Genomic DNA, 19032 nt, shown 5'->3' with positions numbered 1-19032 from the left:
CGAATTTATTGTGATTGTCTCGCTGTGTTTTCTTTGTAAAAATTAAGTTTATTTTAATTATAAAATCAGATATGAAATACTAAAACTTTCATTTCACTAATCTTGAAAAGAAAAAAGTTCATTTTCATGCAGCCTTCATTTCACAAGTAGTCGGTGCAGGTTTTTCCAATTTCATGCAATCCAGGCTAGACTTCACTTTCAGAGCTTTATCGACTGAATCTGACTCTTTGCTCTTCTTCATTTCAACACGCTTAACCGGCGTGGTTGAAAATTTGTTTCTCGGCTTGACGGGAACCGAAACCACTTCAATTCTCTGAAATAATTTATTGGGAGATTTGTCATAAAATTTTTAAACTTTCTTACAGCAGTTCCAATTGAAGAATCAAGATCATTTGAAGAGGACGGATGAGAAGGCTGGGTTGACATAACTTGAAGTTCTCTTTCGATCTGGCAAAATAAAATGTTTTCTCAATTAAAAATTATATTCAGACCTTTTCTCTTGATGATCTAAGCACTTTATCCTCATCGGTCTTTTCTTTTGGCGATTTAGGAGAAGGAGTTTTTTTCGTGGTCAGGTGGACTCTGAGAACATGGTGATTTCGCTGGTGATAATGAAAGATTTCGTTCCAAATTCGATTTTTGCGATAGTACAGGGCTAGTTGCCGGCGATCTGCTTAGAGTTTCCTTTGACCTTTTTTTCTTTTTTGAACACAATGAAATCGTGAATACGGCGGAAAGAAAAAATAACAAAACGCTGGCCAATTTTGTGTACCTTTAAATGGGCAATTTTATGATATTTTTAAATTAGTTTTTGAAGACTTACTCTAATTCGAAAAAATATCCAAATTGCATAATCGAATGCTTGAGAATACAAAACCTTTGAATAAATTTACAATTGAAAAATCTAAAATGGAAACATTCTACAATAAGGAGAATTAAAGTACTCACCAAAATCTGTTCCAATTGTGAAATGAAAAGTTTACTTCGCAGATTTCAAATATAAGAACTACGTGAATTTTTTTTTGGAAAAAAAAAACTTATTGCAATGATTTTACGGCTAGATTATATTTTCTATTATTACACGCTTACTCATCGTTCAAAAATTTTTACTGTAGTTTCTAATAGTGTTGCATGCCAATTTTTCTGCAAAACCAAGTCTATCCAATTTGAGCATGCTGATGATATTTGTTGTTGATTTTTTAACCCGTTATTCGCTTACTAATTTACGTTTCATATGGCAGTTTTAATGATTTGACAATAATTTCAAGTCTTTGCTATTTTACACGTGGAGGTAAATATATTAATTATGAATAGTCGTTTTTCAGAATTTAACAGGTAAGGATCACAAATCTCGGCAGGTATTAACACCATTGTCGTTACGAATTCCTTAGTTTACTCAAATCTAACTACATATAATTTTTATTTTCCGCCTTGAAAAATTATAATTTTAAATAGTAATTATTTTTGTCACCTTTACACATTAGTTCCAACCAAGACAAAATCCTCTTCAGATTTCAATCTTTTTCTGAATAAATCCTTCGGAAACAATCGGTAGACCTATAATATCCTTTCGGATGGAATGTTTATCACAATACAATCTTATCCTCATCCTTCTCCTCATTCATCCTCCTTCTCATTCAACACTTTTATCGCTCCCGATGGAGTTGATTGTCTTCTCACATGGTTCCACACCTATCATTACGATACAGCATTTGAGACATAGAAGTTAATGAACGAAAAAGACGTCATATGGATCTTTAGAACGTGTCACTTCAGATTTCCGAATACTCCGTGTTCCGTCAGATTCAGTTGATTGGCCACAGGAGGGATGGGCGAGGGAGGCGGCCTTCTATTTTTTTTCAACCTGCCATCTCACCTTTTCTCTATTTCAAGGTCTCTTATGACAAGCCGCCGGGGCAACAAAACTGTTTGGTATAACCGATACTCCAACATCTATTGATGCAGCGACACTTATAAACGTCAGTATGTGAACACTTGAAGTGTGTGTTCGATTCGCGCGAAACACGACGAATTGTCTGACACAATGCGAGAATAAGTTTGATTAGCTCGAGTTGCGGTTAGTTGGGTTTTGACCGAGATTTCACTTTTTGAAAACGAACTCTTGCCGAAAAGAAACATTGGATCTAGTTCTTATTCTACGACTAAATAGCATACATATTCTCCATTAACACACTTCTCACGTTCTATCTCATTTAAAAAGTAATGACGTTTATCTAAATACTATTGTGTACTGCAACTTTTTCGCGCAAAAATACCTTTGTCATGTGACATAAAAATATTGGAGTGAGTGAAAATGTTTTCTCATTTTACCGAAATGAGAACAATATCAGATTTTAAAACCCTTAATTGTTTTTTGAATTTTAAATACAAACTATTCTGTAACTTTTAAGTATTCCAATCTCCCACTCCAACAGTACCCCTCCTGCAATTGATCAATGACTTCTCCATTACCAAAACTTCGTCCCTCTTCTCCTCACCACCTATTTTCACAGTCCTCCCTACAAATTTAGATTTCGGAAGATTACTATCAGAGTTTTAAGGCCACTGCCCTGCCCCGCGTTTCCTCATTTTTCTTCGCTTTGTCTCACTTTACCCCGATGTTTAGATGTATCATAAAATCGAGGTTAGACTATTTTATGGAATTCTCCCAGAAAACTCAGGTTTCGAAATACTCGTAGATTGAATAGAGAGCTTATTGGGAAATCGGGGGATATTGAGAAATGAAAAGGTGTGTCTAGAGGGGGAAGGGTCCGTGTAGTATTCAATTGTAATTAGACATGCGCACCTTTTCAATAACAACACCCGGCTGGCACCATATTTCAATTTTTATTTTCTCTTATTTGAAGTAATGAACATTTGAGATGAAGCTTTTGGATGTTTCGAAGAAAAAAGCTTATGAAAACTGCTTATGCTCAAATTATATGAAAAGAAAAAATACCCTAGAAACACATTATATTAATTGTAACTCTCGACCGCAGACTTAATCCCCTCACTTAAATCAGTTAGCAACTTCTACAATTCACTTCCAAAAGTATTTAGTAACAATTTCAACTGTACGCCAACTGGTGAAGGTCAGTTCAATGACCTATTTCGGAATGGAAGCAGCAGCATCGTCTTCTTCCAAAATGACGGAGATATTATTCAAATTCGCATACATAGAGAGACCGCCGCCACTGTCTTTCCCTCTGTACGTCTTCTACAATGCATCGTCTTCTCCTCTTCCACTTTCACTTCCTGGACAATGCGCGACCACTACTGCGCCTAGATGTTCCGTCCTTTTCGCCTTTCCATCGTTCATAAGTCAATGACTCATTTATGCCCCTCAGAAGAAGGTTTACTAACAACAACATATGTGAGAATGGAAGACGCTGTTCCGAGATTTCGAAATAGCAAGTCGGTGAGGTCTCTCTGTCTCCATAACAACGGAGTAAGAGAGCAACGACAATGAAGCTTCCTCTTTCGTTTCTACACACTCTCTCAAAGCCTGTGTTGCATAAATGTCCATTGAGCATGACAGCTCAGTGTGCTCAAAGCCGCTTCGTAATACCTCACCCGGTTTCCTCTTTTAGTTTGAATATCCTAGGGGTACTTTTCGGTTCTATCTTGCATTTTTTGTTGTAACTGTAAATTTGTTACTCACCCGTTTTTTCTTTCCATTATTTTGTTTATCTGGCGAAAAAAATTGCGAAATATTTTAAATTTTGTTTTCTCGAAGAATTATTACCGAGCAAAAATTGAAACTCCTGTTTTCTAGGATTGTTATATTATAATTTCAGCCGTCCGAAAAATTGTTGAACATATTTTTTGCCACAATTCAAGTTATTTTGTTTAAGAATTTTCAAAACGTACGTTTCTTGGCTAAATCGTTGTTTTGTTGATTTTATGATATATCTGTTCTTCAAATTTCGATGTCAAGATTTCATAAATACAACTATTGCCAAATTGTATTAACTATCCTATTTTTTGTTTTGCTTTTCATTGTATGACTTTCGCTCAAAAAAATTATTTTGAATCTTGATGAAAAGCAGGAGCATCTAAAAATAAGAAAATCAATGGTCTGAAATCTCTACATGCCAAATCCAAAACAGAAGCAACGTTCGCTAGTCTATAATTCGAACTTCTAATTAGCTTCTTAAAAATTAAATGTTGTTTGCATAGCACTGGATTTCAATTTCGGAAAAAATTACCACCTGTGTCAAACAATTTGAAGCGTCTTCGGCGGTCTAGTTCTCACGCTTCAGATCCCTCAAGCTGCAATTCACCTGTTTGTTTCTTCATCTGTCGTCTCCTTGTTTCATAAACTATTTTCCCTATTCGAATAACTGTCAACAGAAGACAAATTTCAAGGTAAAACCTAGCGGGTTCTACCATTTCAATCTCCTACGCACTGTCACCCACACCTCCTCTTTCCGTTTGCATCTGTCTATGACATGTATTCATCTTTTTTTGTCTCTCACTCTGTTTCCTACCTTCTGGCATTCTGTGACCACCATAAAAGTTAATCGTTTGGTTATTTCTTTTTTTCTAAAGAGAATTAAGTTAAGCAGCGAACATTGAATCCTATCAAATCGTTCATTTGTTCTCCGTCTTGTTTGAATTCTCCTCCCGTCAAATGAATGCGTTAAATGGTTTCGCTACTCCCGAGGCACTCCCGTTTCCCTCATTTACCTGTTTCCGCTTTAAGAACCAGTTTCCAAATTGTGATGGTGTTGCATAATACACGTGACTGAGAATGCTTATTGATTCTTTATTGTTTTCGTTTTGAAATTCTTTTGATGTCTGTACTGCCTTTGCACCTAATTGCCAATGTAATTGATGCCCCGAACACAGACTGTGTGGTCATTGAAAACTGAGAAACGTGACCCTCAAATTCAAACAGTTTGTATGGAAAATCAATGTTTTTTTCAAAATTTCAAAATTCAGCAAAAAGTACAAATTTCTGAATTAAAAAAAAAACTAATATTACCATTTAGCATAGTTATCAAACGAATCCATTGTTTTTTGTTTTAAATATGATTTTCGTTCAAAAAACCGACAAACCTTTTCCATGGCAGTTTTAAATGAATAATGTGAATTGATGTATGTATTTTTAATGGAAAAGAACAGTTTATGAAATTAATCATTCTTAACTCGTTCTTAATCTTAACTCTAGAAAAGTTTCAATTTAGTTACTAATTCAAATTCTCGCATTGTTCCCCGTAATTTCCGTCTGATTGCATATAGGAATTTGTGAAATTTCTTGTTTTTTCTTTATCTCTTCTAACGTCAAATATCATTTTCATAACACCTGGCAACACAATTTTGATGATAATCTTTCTTATTAGCGCATCTATATATTTTTCTGCGAATCGTATATTCCCTTTGTGACTCATATCTCGTTATTCAAAAAGTACGTTTTTTTTTTCAATTTGATGGTTTATTGCTTTTTCATCATATTTGAATACTAAACGAATTTCTCCTTTCAACTTTTTTCATGTTTTTATTCGTTTGCAGATAATGGGTAGTACAGTAACTCAAAAGTTACTATTAGCACTATCAATTGTTCTTATTCTCGTTGGAATATGTTTAACATCTGCCGGATGTTTTTCTCCAGCATGGCAAGTTGTAGATATTCGTGAATTCCGAGCAGAACATCAACACGGTCTCTGGTGGGATTGTATTCGTGCCGAAAAGCATGTGGTTTCAGTTGGGGATTTTTATGATGAGACACCACTTCATTGCATGTACAAGGTATGGATTATCATCGTAAAATTCAACTTTTCGGTTTTATGAAAGCTAGATCGTAAAGTTAAAACAATTATTTTTGTAGATTAAGCCATGCATAAAACTCAGAGGTAGGAAAACACTTGAAATCCGGTTATGCTTTTTAGCGTTGGACAGATTGTATAGTTTTATAGAGACACATTTTTCAAATGGCTCAAAATTGACTCAAAATTAATTTGAGAAATCGAAAAAAACTTTTAGACAGTTTGTCACCTGGCCAATGTTATTAAGAAATGACGACGAGTTTTTTTGAAAATTATTTACCCAGTGTTTTTTCTGTGGCAAAACAATGTATTTGTTGATTGACTGAATTTTCAAAATTAACAGTAACAAACTCGATAAAGTGTCTACTTAAATAATTTTAAAATTAAACAAAGAAAAATAATTGCAAATTTTGAGAATTTTAATTTTCGTATATTTATGATTTTAAAAATTAAAAAAAGTTTAATTGTATATTAATAAAACAATTTTTAGTTTGACAACTCTGCCGAACTCGTCATCCAAAATACTCTCAACAACATTGACGAAGATGGAGCTGCTGGAGAATCAGAACATCACAGGTTCTGGGCTTGGCACAAAGCTATTCTCTTCTTCATTATTACTTCCGAATTCCTTGCATTCATCTCAATTTGCTCTGGAGTATGTGCTCCATGTGTTCCATCTACAGCTTTCGCTTTTTCAATTTCACTTTTCATTGCGAGTAAGTTGATTTCACTTAAGAAAAACATCTAACAAAATTTTGTTTCAGTGCTCTGCTCATTATTAGCTGACGGTATCTTTTTCCTCGCCGCCAACAGAGTTGACAACAGATTTGTCCAAGGAATGGTCGGAACATATGAACAAAGAATTGGATATGCTTTCTATCTTCATTTGATGGGAACTCTTTGCTGGATTGGAGCATTCGTATGCACTCTTCTTACAACATACAAGTTTGTTACAGGAGACGAGGAAGATGGAAGGTACGATTTACTTGTAATTTAGCGTTGAAGTTGTTCGAAAAATGCTCGTTCATCTGATATGCACTTCTGTGTTCTCTTCTTTTGCTTCTATCTTTCCCCTGACAATAAGCATTGATTTATTTTCTATCAATTTTTAATTTTTTTAGCAAGGAGAACCTATTCACATGGCAGCAGCAGACGCAACCAGTTACTCTCAGCGTGTAATTTTTATTTTTTTTTAAATTTATTTTTAAGTTTAAAAATTTGGGTCTAACCAGCTTCTAGTTGCATGGAAGAGGTGCTCTCAAAACTTTTCGGTTTTCACATTCTCCCTATTCTGAACTGGGACGAAGCTAACTGGATGTGTCTGCTGCTAAACCACATGTTCAATTGACTTTTGTAGTTTGTGTGTGTGCTTTGTGTTTTGTTGGTGTGCATCCCTTAGTTTTCAGAAGATACGAAGATCGTCGTCAGCAGCAACAACAGTATCATCACAGCAGCAGATCAACGTGGATCAACTAATTTTCAACTTCTTCATCACTTTCTTTCTATCCCTTTGTTTTGAGAGCACTCATCCCTCTTCTATTAGTTGGTAGTTTTTCATAGCAATTTTTTTTTTGAAAATAACTATGGGAAAATTCTATGAAAAAAATATCAGGTTAAAAAATCCTGAAAAATTTCCATAAATAAAAATAACTCAATTATTATTGAGATAGTTAACTTAATCTATTTCAGAAATGAGCTTCCATACAGAAGAGAGGAGCCATTGCTCCACGACAAATTTGTATCATCACAACAAGCCGGCTATCGGCCGAACCCACAGGTTCCATACAGAACAACCAGTATAACCCAATATCGTGAGACCAGTGCCTAAGATTTTGTTCCATATTTCACTTATTGTTAACTCTTGCATTTTCGCTCATCCTTCCCACTTCCAACCCATTTTCCACGTATCTCATCTCATTTTTTCATTTCATAATATGTTATTTTGTTCACTCTGACATTATTTTCTTTCTCCGTTTCTGTGCTATATGATGTTATGAATAAATGCTTCTGAATGATATTTTGAAATTTTCACGATTTTAATTGTTGATAGTAGATGTTTCAACCGGCTCTCTACCGGCTGCGCACTGATTGTGAGAACTGTTTGGTAAGCAAATTCATAATCATTTATCACAATTTACAAAAACTGGGACGATGAAACGACTATCATTCGGTTCAAGAGTGCGGAGATGGCAAAAACCCGAAATGTTGAACATTTGTGAAGGACTCTTGGTAAAGTCATCATGTAAAGGGGATAAGGGAAATAATAAAAACAAAAAACGGGGGAAAAATTGGATACACATTTTGATTCCTACTTTTGGTCCTTTTGAAGGTGTAATCGACAAGAGATAATTCGATAAGATGAAATTATTAAAGTCAGTAGATCTTTCAATCTTCTTGTCACAATATTGAAAATCACAGACGGTCTTCGTTCAATTTCATTTCTGCAGCTTTTTCTAATTTTTTATTGTAGTAGTATGACCAGTAGACGATCTAAAAAATTATTGTTGATGAATGAATTTGTCAAGATAATCTAGTAAGTGAACTTACATTGAAAATAGCAAAACAAGCGGGAAACATGATTGCCGAAACCCGATCAATTTTTTCAGGGCTCCAGTTCCAGAAGTCTTGGAATACTTGAAACCTTATAATTCCTCCCCATCGTGCAGAACGTCGTTCAACTGGTAACATGAATCTTTTCTCATATCGACATAATCCTGCAGGCGATGCTTCGAAATTGTCCAACAATTTCTTATGAGGACATTTCTTTTTCGATCCCTCCTCGTTTTTTGTTTTATATCCAACGATAGCCAATTCGAGTAGTGATAAAAAAATAAATGTCATGGAAACAAGCATCCAGACGTCAATTGCTTTCACATAAGAGACACGAGGAAGATTTCTCATAATATTTCCGAATTGAAATATCATTGCTAAGAGAGCATTTACACCAAGCATTGTACGAGCAGGCATCGCTTTCGTTCCGAGAGAGAATGAGATCCAGCTAAGAAAAATCTCAGTTTAGACACACTCAAAAAATAAATTGCTATACCTGATAAAAATTGTAAGATATGTTGGGAGATATGCTTGCATGAAATACCAAATATATCTTCTTTCGAACACCAATTTCACATGAAGCTCATCCCACATTCCAGCTGGATATGGTGCCGAAATTCGCGTGGATTCAATTTTGATTAATTCAAAATCGGGAAGTCGAATTTTATTTGTTACGGAGACAGGTTCAGCGCTTTTCTCGTTCCATCGCATTCGAACTTCTTGGTTGTTGTAGTTGAAACTTTCATAAATAAGGTGACACTCTTGAATGTCAAGTGGGAACAGCTCTAATGACAGATCACACGGACCTTTGACGTTGACACGCTGAAAAAAAAAGAAAGATCAAGAATTGAAAAGTAGAAAAAGTACACTTACATAATTGACCCATACTGTTCCGTTTGGATAAATCATCAAGAAGACATTCCTGAAAAATATAATTATGAAATTTAAAGTTTGCTAATAGACGTGGAATAACTGTGGAAATTTTAATGCTTCTACGTAGACACCTAATACCTAGGTTTTCGACAAAAAAGTGATTTTGAAGGGGACCTACATTCCTGTGACAAATTGTTCATGTCTAGATCACCGGTCTAAATCACCATTTCCTATGAGCTGAAGTAATGCAACTTTTTGAATAACATTTCACTAATATCAAAATTGATTAATCTTCTTAATTATTAGCATAACCGCATTATTCATAATTTGAATTTTATCGTTCAATTCACTCACTTGAACGGTGAATCATGAATTTCTGCAAATTTGCTGTTCACAAAACAACTATTTGGTGTCCAAAGTTGTTCCAAAACCTGAAAATCAGAAAATGCAAATCCATTTGTCAAATTGAAAAATACTACTAACTTGATGGCTCACTGACAAATTTTGTTTACAAGGATTAAGATGATCAAACTTGAGTGCCGGATCCAGCCACATTTCGTTAATGTATATATCCATCTGGAATGGGTGAACATCAGAGCTTGAAAAAAGAACGAACGAAAGTTGTAAAAACTCACTTCGAAATCATTGGTAATTTCGTTAATTGACGTAATTGCTTGAACCCAGAATTCAACTTGAACAGGTACTCCATTTTCGTCTGCAAATGAAACAATTTTTGGTTTTTGTGTGTGAGCTTCCTCTTCGTTCATATCTTATGCACAATAAGTGAAAGAAAAGTACGAAGTATTCTATTTTTGAGACCTACTTGGTATCCGGAACTTGTTGTATCCGGTTCCGTTCAAAAGCTTGTCTATGATAGCTGGTTGTCGAGTGCAATTTCTTGGTTTTTGTGTAGTTGTCGTTGGATCATCGTCAGAACTAACATTATAATCACTATCGATTATAATTTCGCATATATTAATTTGTAAAATGGAAAGAAGTATTAAAAAGATGAAGAAACTATTTGGTGTCTTTCTGTTGTGCATCTGAAAATAAAAGTAAATCAATATTCAATATTAGAAAAATAGGAGAACGGATTTCTGACAATATGTTATCAAAATAGAATAAAATCTGCACTAAGAAGACAAAGTTTATAAGGATAATCTAGACTTTGCACCACGAGACTAAATTTCAAATTTCATGAGAAAAAATAGATTGCAAGCAGCTGGAAAGTCTCCAAAATTCTCATTTACTCATTCATCGATAAGCGAACCAAATGAAAAGTTATCATTAATAATTAATCAATGGGAATCTCTAGATTTGAGATCTTTAGAAGAGAAATTGAAAAATAAGAAAAAGTAGAAGATGGTTCAAAAATTGAGAGGAAAAGACGAAAAAGTAGAAGCAGTAGAACATCAGTGGAAGAGGGAGGAGCGGGAAATGGGTGGAAGAGAAGAGCAAACTTGTATGAAACAGAAAATGCGAACAATCCGGGCGGCACAAATCCCTTTCGTCCGGTCTGTTTCGATTTTGAAAAGTCAAAAAGTTTATGATTTGTTGGTCATCGAGGTTTAGAATCTCGAGTTTTCATTTATTTATTCTTAATGGAAACATTTGGAATTTAGAATTATCAAATGTTAATTAGTGGTAGAATTAAAATGACGATTGTCGGTTTACCAAATATCATCCAGTTTTTTGTATCTTCTGCATCGTGGGAAACTGGGGAATCTATGCAACCAGGCTACACTGGGTTCTGGGCGGAATAACCAAAAAATGACGCGGCAATAATTAAGAACTTGAAAACAAAAAAAATCATTAACTCTGCAGATTGATTTTTCTGAAATCAACAATCTGACGTCTCCATTCCTCAAATACAAAAACTCATCAGAAAAAACTCATGGTGGAATTTGTTTATAGAGTGAGAGTAGAGATTTAAATCTTATGTATAAAAAACAACGTTGTAGTTGTTTTACTAGACAAAAAATGTTTATTTTTTAATATAAACAATTTTCCTATTTAGTAAACTGTTATGTCTGGAAAAATTATTTGTCTATATTTTGTAAACCCGCAGGTGGCATTAAAGACTTACTTTACAGTGTGAATAAATATGGAATAACATTTAAACTTAATTTTGGTAAACATATAATTCACAAAATGGCAGAACAGCATATTCAAAAAATAGCACAAATTTCAAACTTCCTGTATCTAGATATCACTTAAGATCTAAGAGCATATTGCTTCTAGACGTTGTCTAGGAAAACAGATCAAACTACGACATATTTTGAGTCACCCAAGACAGAAGGTGTCTGTCTAATTTAAGTTGAAAAGTTTAGTTGCTTTTCCAAAAGATGTTGACTCTTTACTCGCACCCTCATCACTCATTTCTTCCTTTTTAATAGGTTTGAAACGGGGACGTGAGAAAAAAACCGACTGGATAGGAGAGAAAGAAAACGTACCAACTTGTGATGACAACATCACGTCATCATGATAATAAAAGCCAGAGCACCAATTAGGAAGGAAAAGGGTCATGGAAAGAAGCTGAAAGATGAAGCTGAATATCACAAGTGGGAAAGAAATTGAGATATTGATAAGGAATATTTGAAGCATTCCGGGTTTTATTTTTGCACATAATTTGACTTCAATTTCCTTCCGATATGAATAATCTAAATCGACTGAAATAAAAAACCTGAAAAAAACATGATTGCTTTTCCTATGAATCACTTCACGGATTTCTGATCGAGTGTTCCAAAGGAAAAAAGTGATGACAGGGAAAATTCAGTTACCCTCAGGCAAGGGCAGACATACGCAACATTTTTAATTTTTATGACGAACAAGGAACATGTCTGTAATGTGATTTTTAGAAGGAATTTACACATATTTAGAGCATTATTCTTGATGTTTTGACAATAAAATCCGATTTTAGAATGAAAATAATCTATAGTGCACCGAAATTTATATACATAAGTACGTGGTGTGCCGATTAAAAACTAATCAAAACGAAAAGAAAACAAAGCAAAAAATAAAAAAAATATTAGACAAAAAAATGCCTTCGGTGAAACTAGAGATAAAATTGAGTTAATGGTAAAGAACATTTGAAAGTTAAACAAATTGTTCGAATGGTAGAGCATACAAAAAATACCGCATCAATCAATTGGCACTAGAAAGCATATATTATATTCCTTACTATGATTAAAATGCAGTAAACGGTCACTAGACTTCCAGGTGAATCAGCCGGAGTGCAACATTTTAAACATAAATTTGATATATCAATCGAAAAACTTTGTTGAAGGTGAAAGTCGGAAAATGAGGATTGTACTCAACAACACGCAGAAAGTAGGTAGCGAAAATCGTCAATATGGCTACAGATTACGAAAAAAAGAAAACTCGATACACACAAAAACTCATACTGTTTCTGAGGAATTGTACAACAGGAACGGATATAAAAATGAATAGAACATAGTACAATTTGTCTACAACGTCAAAGTACGAGACCGCCTCGAATGCCCTTTTTCATGCTCCCTCGGTGGTGTTCGGAATTCATTGCCGGTGAAACAAAAGAATGGAGATGTCCCAGTAGGAAAGGACGAAGTGAAGAAGATGGGACACGTCACGGATGACAAATGACTTGGCACCCCCTTCTCTGAACGACGAACAAAAAATAAATAAGAGGCCGCCAAAAGTGAAAGAGGGTTCATGTACAAAAAAGTTGACGGCTCAAAGGATCAGCACTTTTCAGTAGACTCTGTACTAGTCAGTTGAAGGCCGCCAGTCGGAAGAAGGGACGTTGTCAAGGGGAGGTCTATTTCTTTGCTCTTTGAGCTTGACATATTGAGTCGTTTCATCATTAATTTGTTTCGTTTGTCCAACTTTACTTGTTTAAATGCAAAATTAAAGTTTCAGAGATCAAAAAGTGTGAAAAGTGAAGTTTGATTCTAGAAGTGAAAAGCTTCGTCTCGTCAAACACTGAGAAACGAGCTCGTTTCCTCCGTTTCGTTTAGTGGTGTGGTCATCATTGGGCGTCAATTTCTATTATTACTATTATTTCTAACTGCCTTCCGCCTATTCTCTAATGAGGTTCTAGGTTCTAGGGTTTTAGGTTTTAAGTTCGACGCTTTGAATGCTAGAATGCGCTGACTCTTTTGAAAAATAAATGATGGTTTTTTGAATTATAAATAAGACTGGATTAGGACGAAAACAGATTTTGGGTGCAAAAGAAGAAAAGCTTTCAATGAAACTTTTACTGATTTTATAGTACATACATGTTGTATTATCTCAAATCAAGTTTCAAATGATTTTCCATCGAAAAAAGTTACTTTCTTCTTATTCTATTGCAATTACTATTTTTGTTATGGGGTCATTTTCAATACAGAATTCATGTTCGTCTTGCCTTTTTCAGAAAAATCTATAGAGTTCTAAATGTAAAAACCCAGTCAATTTAGCTATGCTATTGGATAACAAAGTTTTTTTTTCAATTTTGATAGACTATTTTTCAACTCTACAGCTTGGAACTGCAGATTGGATAAAACTGATCAACTATTTAATGAGTTCAATTCTACAACATGGTAAACTTTTTTTAATAAATTTTATGAAAAAAAAGGAAAAGAAACAAAATTGATTTGGAAAAAATTGAATTAGGGACAGTTCCCGTAACACTTGAAACAGTGGTTAAAACACTTTCTACTTCTGGCAAATTTTCCAAATGAAAACTACGCGAAGTAGAAAACTGTACGCATCAAATCCCTCCAATGGATAATTATTCTTAACACCGTTTCTTTCGCATTTTCCATTTAAAAAATCAAAATATATTTTATTTTTAAAAAAAGTGAAACGTTTCAAAACTTTGAAAAACGGAAGCACCATGACGTGGAGGTCTGACTAGGTAAGGAGCGATCAAGAATCTGTTGAAAAAGAGCAGAATAAAAATGAAAAAGGTGGTGAGAAGTGCGTGAGAAGGGGTAATCAAGTGAGAAATGCCATTCGACTATGTATTCTAAAACGAAATATTATTGATTCAAGGAAATAAACATGATGAATTTTAGCTTTAAAAAATTGATAAAGTGTAAGAAATATCGACTTTTCAATAAAATTTCCCATGATTTTACTATTGACCCACGCTGTGTTTAGATGTACTAACAGTAAAATTCGTAGTAGAATGTTGGAAAAAATAGTGAATAGACAACAAAACTTTATTTTATTTGATAAAATGTTTTTGCTAGACCCGAAATTATTGTTTATCTGAATCTGAAGTCTGAATAAATTTTACCACAACTTTCAAACAGTGTTGAAAAACTGCAATTATATTTGTTGAGCTTCAATACGTTTAAACTAACTGCTGCACAGAAGATAGACAAGTGCATTAGACACCAGTTTTTAGAACCTTTTAACGTGCGGCAGTAATCTGAAGAGGAAAATTTCCAGATATCAGAAGGTCAAGTAAGAATAGACGTTTACTTTTATTTTTCCAGTTTGTATAAATCTCTATCTCTCTATCGAAAAGACCTTGGCCCATCTCGGAGCGGAAAAGCGCAACACCGAGTGATTTGCTCAGCGGAGAGCTGCTCATCTGATCGTAATTGCTTCTGATGCACAGCCACGAACCCGCTGGCTTTTCCTTTTTTGCATGAATAAGTTGAGTTGAAAAGTAATGGGTCTATGCACTCTACAATCATTTTTAGAAGGTATTAAAACTTGAAAATAGTCAAGTGGAAGACTCTGTAAAATTTAGAATACTACTGTTTCAGGATGAAAGTTATAACGGGGGAATTGACTTGAGTTAGAAAAATATTGTTGCAAAAGCTCAAAATAGCAGCAATGAAACATAATTTTGGGGTCACTTCCCCCAACTTCCGAATCGCGCAAAAAGAAGTACGTCGAAAGTTCAGAAGCGATGAAGCAAGGAGAAACATATCGGAAATGAAGGATTCGGAATCACAGAACTTTTTGATATTTGAAGTGAGCATGAGATGGGGCGTAAAAAAGGTGCGAAGAGAACAACAACGAAAAAAAGAAGTGGGAGAATAAGAAGAATTTTATCCGTTTTTATATTGATATGTGCATACATATGTATATACCCACATAATATTCGAGAAGAGCACACTCATACATACACCTAGAACCTTCAGTATTCTTTTTTTCTTCTTCTGCAGCTGGTTTTATTGGATGTCGATGCAGTAGTAAGAAGAAAGGTATTCCGAAGAGGAATTGGAAAGAAAACGAATATGAAGAAGATGATGGAGAGGTAGAAAATTGGTATGATATTCGGAAGGAAAAAGAGTCCAATGTCAAATGACGACGGGAAGAATGCCATCTCATGACAACATAGAAAGAGAGCACATAATCGGAGTTAGGTGAGCAATAGGAACCATTAATGTACAGGAAATGGGAAAATGCTCAGAGTTCGGAGGTTTCGGAACTCCCGAATTCCAGTTGACCTACTTACTTGCCTACCGGCTATAGAACCAAATCTTCCCAATATCTTATTAAAAATTCAAAACAACTTTTGTTTTAATAAACTAGATTTTCTCAAAATATTTCAGTTTGCAGTTGTCAATGTTAAATGAAAATCATCAATACTAAAAATTAGACCATTTTTGTGAATCAAAAAGGGGTTCTTGAAATTCAACTTTAGGTAAAACTTGAATGAAAATAACACTTTTCGGGTAAAAAATCTAACTGGAAAATCTCAATTTCACTTGAGTATTCAATCTCTCAAATTTTGAGTCAAAACTCTGGAAAAAAAGTTTTCCACTTGATACCAAAGATCTTTTTTTCAAATGTTTGATTCTGAGCAAGTATGTGATCATGAATTTGAAATAAATAAGAAATTCCAAATATAAGAATTTTCGTCATTATTTCTATTACAGCTTTTCAACTTCAACTTTTAAAACCGTGATTTTTCAAGTATGATTATCCATGCTTAAATTTCCTCTAAAATGAGAAGCGTCTTTAATAAAATACTTTGCAGAAATCTTTAAAATTTCGTACCGAAAAACTTGAAAATAATTCCCATATGACGCCCCTATACCTTCAATATAATCACAAGTAAAATTATGAACAAACTCGTTCATCCGAGATGTGCTAATAATTCAAGTTTCTAAAAGCGGAAGAAGAGTCGTTAGTTGGACTAAACTTCAAAGTAAATTTAAAAATAAGGACGCCTATCCACTAGAAAATGAGTGTGACGTCTCTAAGAGAGCACGAGATCAATTATGAAAAGTTAATTCCAAACGGCACTTAAATAAACCTTTTCTCTCCACTTTTTTGGAAGTGTTATAATTGCAAAGTAGAAGAAATATAAGAGCATTGGAAGAAAATGAATGAAAAGTAGAACATAACAAGTGGATTATTTGAACACAAGAAGGGCTCTTCAACAAGAAAAAGTTGTTGCATAATGGGAGTTCCAATGGTTCTGAGATATAAGGAACACCTTCTTCTAAGTTTACTTTTCTCATTTCTAATGTTTTCTCACATGTGAGTAGTCTCACACAAAAACATAATGTCGAAACGAAACGAGACACGGAACGGACGTCGGTGGCAAAAAGGAAGACGAGCAAAAAACCGGAGAAAAGATGAGAGAGCTTGAAAAAGTCAACAGGTTCGGAGATTTGAATTACACGAGGCTTCTGAACACAAAAGAATTTTGAGTAATTCTGGAAAGAATATATAACATCTTCGAGAATTCTACTAACAACGCATTCTGTGAATTTTATCACGTGGGTTACTTATGACAATACAACTGGACCAAGTTATTTGAAAGTCGGCATATGCCGTTAACAAGAAGTTGCAGAGAAAACTCGAAATTTTATTCAGACCTAACTTCTCTTGAATCACAAGAACATTACTTTTTAATATTCTTTGTTAGCTTTCACTTTAAATGGAAAATCTTTTTATCAAAAGAATTCAGAGGGGAACAACGATTTTTCACATTTAAAAAACGACTTCCGAACAGCTGAACAACCTAGCGAAGAACCGTTATAAAAGTATAATAAACAAACTTAAAAACTGAAAATGTCCTGTAGCAAGCCTCGAAGTGGAAGAAAAAAATGTGATAATTTCATTTTAAGCTATGTTCCTTAAAAACAAGAGCAAAAATGAGTGTTCGCCAACTTGTTGTGCTATCCGTCCTTTTTTGCTTCTTAATTTGACTTGTGGTTTTTTCTGTACAAATGTAAAAAACCACTATTCTTGAAAAGAAAAACAAGTTCCGCTTTAATTTGATGTCTTAAGGTTCTCGAAGAAAAAATAAACTTTCCTTCCGGAGTAGTGCGCTGTCCTACATGCATCACAAGGAAGTTGATACTTTTAATTAATATTTGTTACATAAACTGGATTATTGTTATATCGTAACTTCACTAAATTTGGCATACCTTCTTAACGGCGTACGGATTTATTCAGATGGGTCTCGGCGCGCAAAAAAATTAATGGTATTTAGTTTATGGCAGAAAAAGCATGTGGCTCTCTGTGAATACCGATGTTGAAAGAAAATTTAACTAGTTGAAAAATCATTCCCATCATTGGAATCACATTTGAAAAATTCTGAAACAGTGTAATGGTATTTTTCGTTGCTGTTTTGCATGGCCGAGTGGTCTAATTAGAGCCTTAAGGCGCTGCGTTCAGGTCGCAGTCCTCTCAGGAGGGCGCAGGTTCAAATCCTGCGGACAGCAAATTTTTTACAAAAATCAATATAAATTCTGAAACATTTATTCGTCGTTGTTTGGTTCTATGTACAAATCGTGAGATACTTTTTCGGAAATAAAAACAATACGATTCCATCTATTTCTTTCCCATCATTGCACCCATTGCAGCTCCCATTAGTGCTCCACGAAGCATTCCTCCAACTGGATTAGGTCGATATCCATATCCACCATATGATCCATAACCTCCGTTTCCGTATGGACGATATCCATATCCTCCTCCATACATTGGTGGGTATCCACCATATCCACCGTAACCACCATAGCCACCATAAGGCATACCTAGAAACATTCAGAAATAAGATTTTGTATGCCAACATATTAGTTCACCTCCATAAAATTGAGCAGACGTTGTTCCGAAAACAAAAACAATGAACAATAATGTTAAGAAGTTCATTTTTGCGTAGATCCTGGAAAAAGAATAGTTAAAACAATAAATATCGAGGAAAAATTCTAGAAAAATCTCAGAAAACGTGGAAAATACAGAAGAATTTATGTACAAGAAGATGCAGAAATTGTTGAAGTTCGTCAAATAGAAAAATCGGTAAGAGACAAGAAAAAGAGAACGAGAGAAAACGAAAGAATCACAGAGAAGGCAGATAATAGGTGAATGAGGTAGAATGGTCAAGATGGACACGCCTCAGTAAGGACTAGTTGGATAGAAAAGATGATGATGATGACAGGTTCTTTTAAAGAAAATGGATTATTGTGAAGTTTAGAGGGTTGAGACGGAATCAGAGTTTGAGGAATGATCACGGAATTATTCAAATTATTTACAATGACAAATACGAGGGAATAGAAAGGAAATACTCGATGAGTATTCGAATATTTAACGTTGTTCTTTTACAATTAGAGATAATACAAATGTGTTCAAGATACTGTCAATAGTATTTGTGTCCTAGTATTTTATGAGGGGTCATCAGCTAGGACCATTTACGACTTGGTACAATAAACACTATCAGCAAAGGATCTTGTGTTCTTTGGTGAGCGAGGATTACTGTAGGTGTTGACGGTCCTTGTGAATGACTGAAACAAGTTAATTTGATAAACTACACTAAATTTCTGAACGTGTCCGATAAGAAATGCAAGTTAATTTAGTGAAGTACAATACACATTAAATTAGTTTGGAAAATATTTGGATGTTACTGACG

At 34.5% G+C, this 19032-nt stretch overlaps 4 protein-coding genes and 11 non-coding genes across 19 annotated transcripts; 5 read left to right on the top strand and 10 right to left on the bottom strand.

Annotated features, from left to right (window-relative positions):
- Positions 1–72: 72 nt before the first annotated feature.
- K10D6.3 (TPX2 domain-containing protein) lies at positions 73–901 on the bottom strand. Of its 2 annotated transcripts, none has more exons than NM_001269379.2 (4): positions 824–901; positions 492–582; positions 364–447; positions 73–313 (listed from the first exon to the last, which is right to left on the bottom strand). In NM_001269379.2, the coding sequence occupies exons 1-4, from the start codon at positions 850–852 to the stop codon at positions 125–127; spliced, it is 393 nt and encodes a 130-aa protein (NP_001256308.1). In that variant the 5' UTR covers positions 853–901; the 3' UTR covers positions 73–124. The 2 variants fall into 2 exon arrangements, 1 of the variants encoding a protein (NP_001256308.1); NR_069455.1 differs by having other exon boundaries at positions 125–313; positions 492–772; positions 824–852.
- A 676-nt stretch (positions 902–1577) lies between these two features.
- Positions 1578–1717, bottom strand: K10D6.23. The gene has a single exon (NR_069454.1). It is a non-coding gene; the product is annotated as an Unclassified non-coding RNA K10D6.23 (non-coding RNA).
- Positions 1718–1790: 73 nt separating this feature from the next.
- Positions 1791–1987, bottom strand: K10D6.20. The gene has a single exon (NR_069453.1). It is a non-coding gene; the product is annotated as an Unclassified non-coding RNA K10D6.20 (non-coding RNA).
- A 1164-nt stretch (positions 1988–3151) lies between these two features.
- Positions 3152–3283, bottom strand: K10D6.7. Its single transcript, NR_069452.1, has one exon. It is a non-coding gene; the product is annotated as an Unclassified non-coding RNA K10D6.7 (non-coding RNA).
- Positions 3284–5307: 2024 nt separating this feature from the next.
- Positions 5308–7787, top strand: clc-6 (Clc-like protein; the record flags this gene model as incomplete). Of its 4 annotated transcripts, none has more annotated exons than NM_001380762.2 (6): positions 5308–5410; positions 5515–5751; positions 6259–6484; positions 6533–6743; positions 7175–7310; positions 7458–7787. In NM_001380762.2, 4 exons carry the CDS (start codon positions 5518–5520, stop codon positions 7242–7244), a joined length of 741 nt encoding a protein of 246 aa, NP_001366943.1. The 4 variants fall into 4 exon arrangements, with proteins under 4 accessions (NP_001366943.1, NP_001369942.1, NP_505843.2 ...); NM_001383401.1 differs by lacking the exon at positions 7175–7310 and adding an exon at positions 6890–6943 and having other exon boundaries at positions 5313–5410; positions 7458–7785; NM_001373109.3 differs by lacking the exons at positions 5308–5410; positions 7458–7787 and adding an exon at positions 6890–6943 and having other exon boundaries at positions 5518–5751; positions 7175–7244.
- A 90-nt stretch (positions 7788–7877) lies between these two features.
- lgc-49 (Ligand-Gated ion Channel) lies at positions 7878–10234 on the bottom strand (the record flags this gene model as incomplete). Its single annotated transcript, NM_073440.4, has 8 exons — positions 7878–8258; positions 8316–8766; positions 8815–9140; positions 9192–9240; positions 9546–9622; positions 9675–9767; positions 9827–9906; positions 10015–10234. The coding sequence occupies 8 exons, from the start codon at positions 10232–10234 to the stop codon at positions 8181–8183; spliced, it is 1374 nt and encodes a 457-aa protein (NP_505841.2). The 3' UTR covers positions 7878–8180.
- On the top strand, positions 10090–10294 carry K10D6.11. The gene has a single exon (NR_069451.1). It is a non-coding gene; the product is annotated as an Unclassified non-coding RNA K10D6.11 (non-coding RNA).
- A 135-nt stretch (positions 10295–10429) lies between these two features.
- On the bottom strand, positions 10430–10568 carry K10D6.12. The gene has a single exon (NR_069450.1). It is a non-coding gene; the product is annotated as an Unclassified non-coding RNA K10D6.12 (non-coding RNA).
- A 409-nt stretch (positions 10569–10977) lies between these two features.
- Positions 10978–11124, bottom strand: K10D6.13. The gene has a single exon (NR_069449.1). It is a non-coding gene; the product is annotated as an Unclassified non-coding RNA K10D6.13 (non-coding RNA).
- A 219-nt stretch (positions 11125–11343) lies between these two features.
- On the bottom strand, positions 11344–11542 carry K10D6.16. The gene has a single exon (NR_069448.1). It is a non-coding gene; the product is annotated as an Unclassified non-coding RNA K10D6.16 (non-coding RNA).
- Positions 11543–12654: 1112 nt separating this feature from the next.
- Positions 12655–12941, bottom strand: K10D6.21. The gene has a single exon (NR_069446.1). It is a non-coding gene; the product is annotated as an Unclassified non-coding RNA K10D6.21 (non-coding RNA).
- K10D6.18 lies at positions 12670–12941 on the top strand. The gene has a single exon (NR_069447.1). It is a non-coding gene; the product is annotated as an Unclassified non-coding RNA K10D6.18 (non-coding RNA).
- Positions 12942–15313: 2372 nt separating this feature from the next.
- On the top strand, positions 15314–15455 carry VK10D6R.2. Its single transcript, NR_069445.1, has one exon. It is a non-coding gene; the product is annotated as an Unclassified non-coding RNA VK10D6R.2 (non-coding RNA).
- Positions 15456–17751: 2296 nt separating this feature from the next.
- On the top strand, positions 17752–17851 carry VK10D6R.t1. Its single transcript has one exon. It is a non-coding gene; the product is annotated as a tRNA-Leu (tRNA).
- Positions 17852–17873: 22 nt separating this feature from the next.
- cnc-10 (CaeNaCin (Caenorhabditis bacteriocin)) lies at positions 17874–18293 on the bottom strand. The gene is made up of 2 exons (NM_001029007.4): positions 18212–18293; positions 17874–18163 (listed from the first exon to the last, which is right to left on the bottom strand). The coding sequence occupies exons 1-2, from the start codon at positions 18276–18278 to the stop codon at positions 17961–17963; spliced, it is 270 nt and encodes an 89-aa protein (NP_001024178.1). The 5' UTR covers positions 18279–18293; the 3' UTR covers positions 17874–17960.
- Between the last annotated feature and the right edge of the window lie 739 nt (positions 18294–19032).

This window comes from Caenorhabditis elegans, chromosome V (genome assembly GCF_000002985.6).
Source record: "Caenorhabditis elegans chromosome V".
NCBI classification, from domain to species: domain Eukaryota; kingdom Metazoa; phylum Nematoda; class Chromadorea; order Rhabditida; family Rhabditidae; genus Caenorhabditis; species Caenorhabditis elegans.
Note: the sequence above shows the minus strand (reverse complement) of the source record. Positions and strands in the feature narration are given on the sequence as shown.

Bases quoted from the DNA above. Each gene is read 5' to 3' on its own strand.
- cnc-10 (NM_001029007.4), bottom strand. From the start codon at position 18,278: ATGAACTTCTTAACATTATTGTTCATTGTTTTTGTTTTCGGAACAACG. The intron at 18,164-18,211 runs GTGAACTAATAT...GAATGTTTCTAG, and splicing joins GTCTGCTCAATTTTATGGAG to GTATGCCTTATGGTGGCTAT.
- K10D6.3 (NM_001269379.2), bottom strand. From the start codon at position 852: ATGCAATTTGGATATTTTTTCGAATTAGA. The intron at 448-491 runs GTCTGAATATAA...TTATTTTGCCAG, and splicing joins TTAGATCATCAAGAGAAAAG to ATCGAAAGAGAACTTCAAGT. The intron at 314-363 runs GTAAGAAAGTTT...AAATTATTTCAG, and splicing joins ATTCTTCAATTGGAACTGCT to AGAATTGAAGTGGTTTCGGT.